Source organism: Scyliorhinus canicula, chromosome 9, assembly GCF_902713615.1.
Source record: "Scyliorhinus canicula chromosome 9, sScyCan1.1, whole genome shotgun sequence".
Taxonomy (NCBI): domain Eukaryota; kingdom Metazoa; phylum Chordata; class Chondrichthyes; order Carcharhiniformes; family Scyliorhinidae; genus Scyliorhinus; species Scyliorhinus canicula.
In genome coordinates, this window is record NC_052154.1 from 90915766 (window position 1) to 90925052 (window position 9287).

Consider the following 9287-nt stretch of genomic DNA (forward strand, 5'->3'; position numbering starts at 1 on the left):
GGTGGAGTGCTGGGAGGTGAGAGAGTGAATAGTGCTCAGCTGTCCTATGGTGTGTCTTGCAACTTGAGGTGGGTGTTGTGTGTGTTAGTGACAATCTGAAACACAAGAAGAGACCACGAGGTATAACGTTACCATTTTTGAAGTTAAGGTGGCTGCATCCATTGCATAAATAAGAAGTGGAGATTTAAAAAAGGTTTCCACTGCTTCTGATGTGTAAATCTAAAAGTAAACTCAAAATGATATTCTTTATGGCGTAAATTCAGAGCTACCATTGCCCTTAAAACAAAATATATCTGCAGGCACTCGTGCGTAGAATAATCAATGTCCATTAAAATTAATGTGAAAACTGCAATTACTGCAACTAAAAAGCTGATTTTCAAGAGGGTGGATCAAATCTAAACTCACAATAGAACACATCCTTCATCACCTCTGGGTCAAAGTGCTGGAAACCCTGCACACTGAAGCTAAGAGAGCACCACCACTTCTCAAGGTTAACCGAGGGTGGTCAGTAAATTTGGATTTGCATCTCCAGAATGAATAAAAAAGACGAATTTAAATTGAACTATGAAACGTAGACTCACAGAAAAGATGAAATCTTGTTGTTTTCTTGACTCCTAGTGGTCCCTTGCAGCTGGTATTGACAGGGTGGGTATATTAATGGGCAATTGAGTTCAGCTAGTGAAGCTGCAAGAGTGATGTTATCGACCAAGGGCGGGATTCTCCGCCGGCATGTTTCTCCATTTTGCCGCCGCCCGTGGGGCTGTCCCATTGACCGGCCGGTGTAACGGAGAATCCCGCCTGCGGGTCGAGGCTGAAAAGTGGCGGGGCGGGGTGGAGCATCCAGCCCCAAGTGTCCAATTTCAGCCCACATACTCAATAGACTGGCTGCTCCACTCAGCTCTGTTTATTTGTGGACCATTGAATGAGCTGAAATCTGTTACTCTTCCATCTGGTGCACAGAGAATCAGGAAATGAGGATGGACAGTAGTAAGAGTAAATGGCGAGTCAGGGAGACTGGAGGGAGGGAGAGCGATAAGGTTGGAGGGAGAGTGATGGAGTGATTGGATTTGATGGAGGGTGGGGAAGAGTTATCTGGTTGGATGGAGAGTGAGTGAGAGTGGAGGGAACATAGAACAGTACAGCACAGAACAGGCCCTTCGGCCCTCGATGTTGTGCCGAACTTTGTCCGAATCCAAGATCAAGCTATCCCACTCCCTGTCATTCTGGTGTGTTCCATGTGACTATCCAATAACCGCTTGAAAGTTCCTAAATTGTCCGACTCCACTATCACAGCAGGCAGTCCATTCCACACTCTAACCATTCTCTGAGTAAAGAACCTACCTCGGACATCCCTCCTATATCTCCCACCCTGAATCTTATGCCCCCTTGTGACAGCTACATCCACCTAAGGAAATAGTCTCTGAATGTCCACTCTATCCCCCTCATCATCTTATAAACCTCTATTAAGTTGCCTCTCGTCCTCCTTCGCTCCAATGAGAAAAGCCCTAGCTCCCTCAACCCTTCCTCATAAGATCTAGCCTCCAATCCAGGCAGCATCTTGGTAAATCCTTTGCACCCTTTCCAATGATTCTACATCCTTCCTATGATGAGGTGACCAGAACTGCACACAATACTCCAAATGTGGTCTCACCAGGGTCATGTACAGTTGCAGCATAACCCCACGGCTCTTAAACTCAAGCCCCCCCCATTAATAAACGCTAACACACTATAGGGCTTCTTCACGGCTCTATCCATTTGAGTGGCAACCTATGGATTGAACCCCAAGATCTCTCTGTTCCTCCACATGCCTCAGAACCCTGCCGTTGACCCTGTAATCCGCATTCAAATTTTTCCTACCAAAAATGAATCACCTCGCACTTATCAGGGTTAAACTCCATCTGCTATTTTTCGGCCCAGCTCTGTATCCTATCAATGTCTCTTTGCAGCCTACAACAGCCCTCCACCTTATGCACTACTCCATCAATCTTGGTGTCATCAGCAAATTTACTGACCCACCCTTCAGCCCCCTCTTCCAAATAGCAAAGGACCCAGCACTGATCCCTGTGGTACACCGCTGGTAACTGGTCTCCAGTCTGAAAATTTTCCATCCACCACCACCCTCTGTCTTCAATGTGATAGCCAGTTACTTATCCAATTGGCCAAATTTCCCTCTATCCCACACCTCCTTACTTTCTTCATGAGCCGGCCATGGGGAACCTTATCAAAGCCTTACTGAAATCCATGTGTACGACACCAACTGCTCTGCCTTCATCTACACACTTCGTTACCTCCTGAAAGAATTCAATCAAATTTATGAGTCAAGACTTACCCTTCACAAATCCGTATTGACTATCCCGGATTAAGCTGCATCTTTCCAAATGGTCATCAATCCTATCCCTCAGGACCCTTTCCATTAACTTACCGAAGTAAGACTAACCAGCCTATAGTTACCAGGGAGACTGGAAGGAGGGAGAGGGAGGGAGAGTGAGGGAGAATGGTTGGAGAATGATAAGTTTGGAAGGAAAGGGAGAGTGGAGGCACCTGCACCTAGACCAGGGTTTTTATATAGCTAGGGCTCTCCTTGTGAAATGAATGAAAATCGCTTATTGTCACGAGTAGGCTTCAAATGAAGTTACTGTGAAAAGCCCCTATCGCCACATTCCGGCGCCTGTTCGGGGAGGCTGTTACGGAAATCGAACCGTGCTGCTGGCTTGCCTTGGTCTGCTTTCAAAGCCAGCGATTAGCCCTGTGAGCTAAACAGCCCCTGTTTTTTACATAGAATTTACAGTGCAGAAGGAGGCCATTCGGCACATCGAGTCTGCACCGGCTCCCGGAAAGAGCACCCTACCCAAGGTTAACACCTCCACCCTATCCCCATAACCCAGCAACCCCACCCAACACTAAGGGCAATTTTGGACACTAAGGGGAATTTATCATGGCCAATTCACCTAACCCACACATCTTTGGACTGTGGGAGGAAACCGGAGCACCCGGTGGAAACCCACGCACACACGGGGAGGATGTGCAGACTCCGCACAGACAGTGACCCAAGCCGGGAATCGAACCTGGGACCCTGGAGCTGTGAAGCGATTGTGCTAACCACAATGCTACCGTGCTGCCCATGGCCTTTGTAGAGGGGAAGCCACATCCCCTTAAAGGGGAAGTCCTGTCCCCCTTAAAGGAGATGTTCATATTCCAGGGAGGTCATGGGAAATCGCATTGTCCTGATCCCGTGACCTCCATTGGGGTTACAACAGTGGTCTTCAGATGAAGTGGCATTAAAGGATGAGATATCACTCAACCAAGGTGTAGAGGTGTAATTCTCCATTGTAGAATCACACACACTGTCCTGATATCACACTTCCATTATAAACCCCTCTGTCTATATTAATACTGAGAGGTACCTGTGGAAAACTAGGCACTAGAATTACATTAGACAGCAGTGGTGAGCTAGAGGGTGTGATTCTCCAAAGTGTGGTAGAGACTGGGAACTATCGCGAGCTTCCCGGCACTCAGCCTGGCGAGGCCGGCAATGCTATTCAATGTGAATTCGTCCATTTGAAGAGGCCCCACGGGCTTCTCACCGCAAATTAAGGCTTGCCAACCGATTTGCCGGCACCAGGCTCACTGGCGCCCCTCCACCCCCCCCCCCCCCCCCCCCCCCCCCCCCACCTCACCCCACTAAGAATTCTAGGACAGGGCGGTCAACAATGCGGGAGGCTGGCAGAGGTGAGGAACCACTGAACTCCACCCAAAGGACCTGTCAAACATGAGTTATTGCCTTACTGACTGACCGTTCCCTCCCATTGGCCACATGTCCATTCTCCCGGAGGTCCTCCAGCACCGTCTCCAGCCTACCATGAGACCACCTCGGGTTGAGTTCTGAGGAATGCACCATAATAGTCGTGTCACAGCTATCATCCCCACATGTACAGATATCTGGGAAATGTCAGTGGTCAGGCTTCTGGGGCACAATCTGGTGAGCAGCACATTGCTGCCGATGTACATCAGGTGGAGACAGGAACATCCAGGCAAGACAGCAGTCAGCGGTCTGCTGGATCCAAAGACCCAGCTGGGTCCCAGCCTGATGCTGAGCCTATGGAAGAGGTATGCCCGGAGCTGATGGAGATGTTAGGGTGCGACCGGGACATTCAGAGCAAGATTCGGCGTCACTCCCACAGGTCCGTAGCTGATTAGAGGAGACCCAGAGGTTATGGGCGCAGGCGATGTCGCTGGCAATGCATGGCACAAAGCCAACACTGCAAGGGGATGACTACCGTAAAGAGCCTAGTGCACGATATCGGCACCATTAGTGAAGGTGTCCCGCAGTCGGTGACGGCCATCGCTGAGGTTCTCGGCATAATGTCCGCCTTGCTGGGGGATATGACCCAGTACCAGGGTGACATTGATGAGGTTCTACAAAAGTGTCCTGCTCTCAAATGCTTTGTCTGAGGTGCTGAGGAACTTGTTCCAGTCGGAGGTAGGCATTTCCATGGCGCCGCAGAGCATATCCAAGTCACTGTGGATCATTTCCGAGGGCGCCGACACAATGGTGCAGACCATGGGGAACTGCCACGGCTGGCAGAGCCAGATGATGCAGGGGCAGCCGGGGCTCGAACCAGCTGCCCCTCCATCCCTAGATGAACCCCAGGGCCCTACGGGTACCGAATGGGAGGAGGGGGCACCCAGTGCCAACCCGAACCCATCCCCTGGAGTGGCGACGATGGCCACCAGCTCCCCTGGGTTCCACCCCACTGATGAGGCTGCATCTCACAGCCAGCATACGGGACAGGGTGGCACGGCTGTGCATGTGGCGCCGACAAGTGAGCCGGGACCCTCCGGCCTCAGAGCCCCCAGAGGATGCCCGCCAGGGGCATCGAAGGCCACGGGACAAAGTAAGCAGCTCGGTGCCCCCACCTTCGTTGTTCATCCTCGGGACATCCTTAGACATAGACAAAAGCCGGGAGATCCCATTCACCCCAACTGCTGGATATAACACATGGGGCGAATGGAATCAAAGGCTATTGGGAGAAAGCAGGATTAGGCTTTAGAACATAGACCATAGAACGATACAGCGCAGTACAGGCCCTTCGGCCCACGATGTTGCACCGACATGGGAAGTCAAAAACTAAAGGCCATCTAACCTACACTATGCCATTATCATCCATATGCTTATCCAATAAACTTTTAAATGCCCTCAATGTTGGCGAGTTCACTACTGTTGCAGGTAGGGCATTCCACGGCCTCACCACTCTTTGCGTAAAAAACCTACCTCTGACGTTTGTCCCAAATCTATTACCCCTCAATTTAAGGCTATGTCCCCTCGTGCTAGCCACCTCCATCCGCGGGAGAAGGCTCTCACTGTCCACCCTATCTAACCCTCTGATCATTTTGTATGCCTCTATTAAGTCACCTCTTAACCTTCTTCTCTCTAACGAAAACAACCTCAAGTCCATCAGCCTTTCCTCATAAGATTTTCCCTCCATACCAGGCAACATCCTGGTAAATCTCCTCTGCACCCGTTCCAAAGCTTCCACGTCCTTCCTATAATGAGGCGACCAGAACTGTACGCAATACTCCAAATGCGGCCGTACCAGAGTTTTGTACAGCTGCAACATGACCTCATGGCTCCGGAACGCAATCCCTCTACCAATATAGGCCAACACACCATAGGCCTTCTTCACAACCCTATCAACCTGGGTGGCAACTTTCAGGGATCTATGTACATGGACACCGAGATCCCTCTGCTCATCCACACTGCCAAGAATTTTACCATTAGCCATTGAGTTGGATGATCAGCCATGATCGTGATGAATGGCGGAGCAGGCTCGAAGGGCCAAAAGGCCTCCTCCTGCCCCTATCTTCAAAGTAATTATTTATCGAGAATCACGGAGCACATCAGGGGAGGGGGTATACAGTGGTGGAGGTAGGTAGGGGGTGAGGGGTTGGGGGAGGGGGCAGCACCCTCGGGAGGGTGAGGAATTGTAAAATACAATAAACACCCTTGTGCACAATCAGTATGACGCCTCTGTCACTTTCTTCTGCAATATGGCCCATCCTCCAAACACTTGGCGCATCTCTCCAGGCATCTCCCCCGCCCCATGGCACTCACCCACCCTCCAGCCATGGACATATCCCCAGAGCTGTGTCCCATTCCCTGGATGTCCAGATGTTGGCTGCTGCATGTGTGGTGTTGCCTCCCGCAGAGTTCAAGCACAGTATCCATGCATATATGTGTGATTGAGATGCTCGACAATGACACCCACATGCTACATGGCCCGTCCACCCAGGTAATCCACTTGGGTTGTGCTCACTTAACCACGATTGCCAATTTTCTATTGGCAGTAGACATCAGCCACACGGCCAGAGGCCTTGGCAGTCGATGGGTGTTATGGGTGGTCGGTGGAGCAGACAGACAGGGAAAGGAATTGCCCCCAGAATGGGAACACACGATGCAAGGGTTGTCATGGTGGTTCCATGCGTGGTTGCCCCCGGTTCACCCCCCCCCCCCCCCCCCCCCCCATCCCTTGACGCCCCAGCGGCCCACCCCTGTGATGATTCCACCATCCGCAGAGAGGGTCCCCCCAACCCCTGCCGAGTACTGGGGAGGCAAGATGGTGCCTTGGCTCCCCACAACTACCCTTCCACCAGGTACACGTTTTTCAAAAGAAGTACGAATTGGCGCAACCGCGTGACCACTTGTTGGTCATCGCCGAGGGCGCCGACATGATGGTGCAGACCATGGGGAACTGCCAGGGCTCTCGTTCATTGTGTGGAAATAGGGCTTAAGTGCTGATAATTGGTTTCTCGCCACGCTACGGCGAGATCCCGATTTCGCCTAGGGGAGCGGGCTTGTTGCATCACAAACTGTTTGATGCCTGCCGCGCGCAGTTCTCGTTTTCTGCCTCTCCTGCAATTCACCAGTCTTGTTTCGCTCAAGCTAGAGCACAAGAAGGCCGAAGAATTGCGCCCAGAGTCTCTCAGTTGTGCAGATGGTGAAATTATAGTATGACAGACTTACATAGACATTTACCATTTTGAATGTGGGCATGGGTTCATTCTGGAAAATGTCAGAGTATGGGTATATTTTTTGATGTTACAATGGCCTCAATTTGACAGAATTATTTTCAGGAGGATAAACCCCCCCCCCCCCCCCCCCCCCCCCCCCCGGCCTTTGGGCAAGGAGAACAGGAGTCTTGGCTGATCCACTGCCTGCCCCCTGCTGGAAATTGTGTGATACACAGAATTCAATTGCAACTGTAATTGCAGTGGGCTGTGACTACCCATGTGGTTGAATAGCCAGCTCATATTTCTATCCAGCCTTCCACACAAAGGATACCTGTGGAAACTGCTCAAAAGAGGTGGGAAGAGGGGGAGGGTGGATGAGAAGGAGATGAAGTGTCAAAGAACTCAAATTAACTTTTTTTGTGAATGATACCCGGAGTAATTGGACCAGCGAGTCCAGCACAGTGTGAGGAAAGTTTTCATCGGCTTATACATGGATCTGTTCTGTCTGTTTCTGTCTAGATCTTCATCAGTGTTGCTATGATGCTATACTTTGTACGCCGAGCTCGCCAGGAACTGAACAAGACCATCGAAGCACACAATGCCAACCAGCCCGATGGTGAACCTCTCCCGGACATTCAGAAGGATACATGCAGCACCAAAAGAATTAATGTTCCACTAGAGATGGACCTTGTGTGACCAGCGGAGTTCAGCAATTGAGCTGAAGGATGAAAGCCAATGTCCAGCAGGTGTGGCAGGGGGAGGTGAAGCATGAGGTTTGCAGACATTCCCATTGTGAACAGCCATCTAGAAAACCCAGGTACCAGCAGAACTGTGGGTTAATGACTGGATTTGGTATTATTATTGGAGAGTCCTCCTCCGAAGGTGGGCAACAGAAAGGGATCTGCAGGTCCACGAGCTGAAAGTGGGTAATGTGGTGGTGTTTGCTAATTCTGGAATTGAAAGCTTCTGGGTGACTGATGCAGGAGATGCCCAGAGTCACTCCACATCTGGTGAAGTATAAGCACGTAGCTGTGTGGCCGTTGTTCTGAGAGGTGGGGTCCATGCCCAGCGTGAGGAGTGGTCAGTGTTCTAGTTGGCCATGAAGCCTGTACTTTACTCGGTCAGTACGGGGCTGCCCATGGGAGCAAGAAGGGTGAGGCTGACACTGTTAGTGAATTTACTGAACAAGTGTAGAAATGTATATGCAATACAATTTGGGTGGAGATTAGTGCCTTGCCCTTTTACATCTGGGATCTGGAGCTGATTCTGGCCTTGAGAGATGAGATTAAAGAAAACTCCTCTCTATGTTTGTAAAGAATCTGTATGGATGCCTCCCCAGTTTCATCTGGGTTTAAGCCCAAGGCACAAAATGGCTTTGTACAAAAGTGGTAACCTCGATCATGTGAATAGGAGTTGTATGGAAAATTTAAAAATGGTTCATTAGGGACCTCTCCTCCTGTATCTCACCCAGGTTGTCACAAGCCTGGGGGGTTTAGGTGGGACATTGTAAAGGGAGCTTCACTCAGTTTCTAAGCACACCAATCCATGTAGTGCAGAACTCATTTCTAAACACTTTATCCACCCGGTCCAAGATGTAGGTTTTAAGCATTCTAATCCAGACTTCATTATAAACACTCCCACTCATTTTCTGATGACCTGATTTCTAACATGGTTAAGAATAGCTTCTCATACACAGTGAGCACAGTGTGCCAGTGGACAATAGCTATTAAATTAAAAGTGCTGCACCATGTTGCAGCAGCCAGTAATGAAGGTTTAATTTACAATAATAGAACACTGAATATTCACACTGCCTGTCTGGAGCCATTTCTAGGTCAGTGCATCGATTGGGAGAAGCTGCTTGGAACAGTTAACTTTAAAAGTCTCTCAGATTCAGTAAATCTGGTTAAAGACTTACCAGAAACATAGCTTTTTGTAAAAGTGCCTGATGGTTTCTGTTGATATTGATCATGACGCCAGCAGTGTTTCCGGATAATCAAATAAATATTTTTTACTTTGTGTGTCTGTATTCATCTGTTAAGTGGTGTTAACTCTGATGAGTTCAGTACTCTCCAGTCCAGCCTTAACCCTGAGACCAGTCCCAACACCACTGCAGGATGTGGAGATCCTACAGAAATGAAAGTCTTCCTTTCTCAGTTAATACTTAGCTATCAACAGGATCTAACATATCTTTTGTGCAGATGGAAGTTCCCAGTCAGTTCAAACAGCATTACTATGCCGGAATTGAGCGAGCTTCCTAATTATACATGGAAAATCTGATG

The 9287-nt window shown here is 49.6% G+C and overlaps 1 protein-coding gene across 2 annotated transcripts in view; it reads left to right on the forward strand.

Moving 5' to 3' along the window:
• LOC119971523 (transmembrane protein 64-like) overlaps positions 1-9026 on the forward strand; it is a 58999-nt gene extending 49973 nt beyond the window's left edge. For both annotated transcript variants that reach the window (XM_038807145.1, XM_038807147.1), the window contains one exon: positions 7528-9026. In XM_038807145.1, the coding sequence (XP_038663073.1) occupies positions 7528-7704 (177 nt within the window). In that variant the 3' untranslated portion in view covers positions 7705-9026. The remainder of the gene's footprint in view (positions 1-7527) is intronic.
• The last annotated feature ends 261 nt before the right edge of the window (positions 9027-9287 follow it).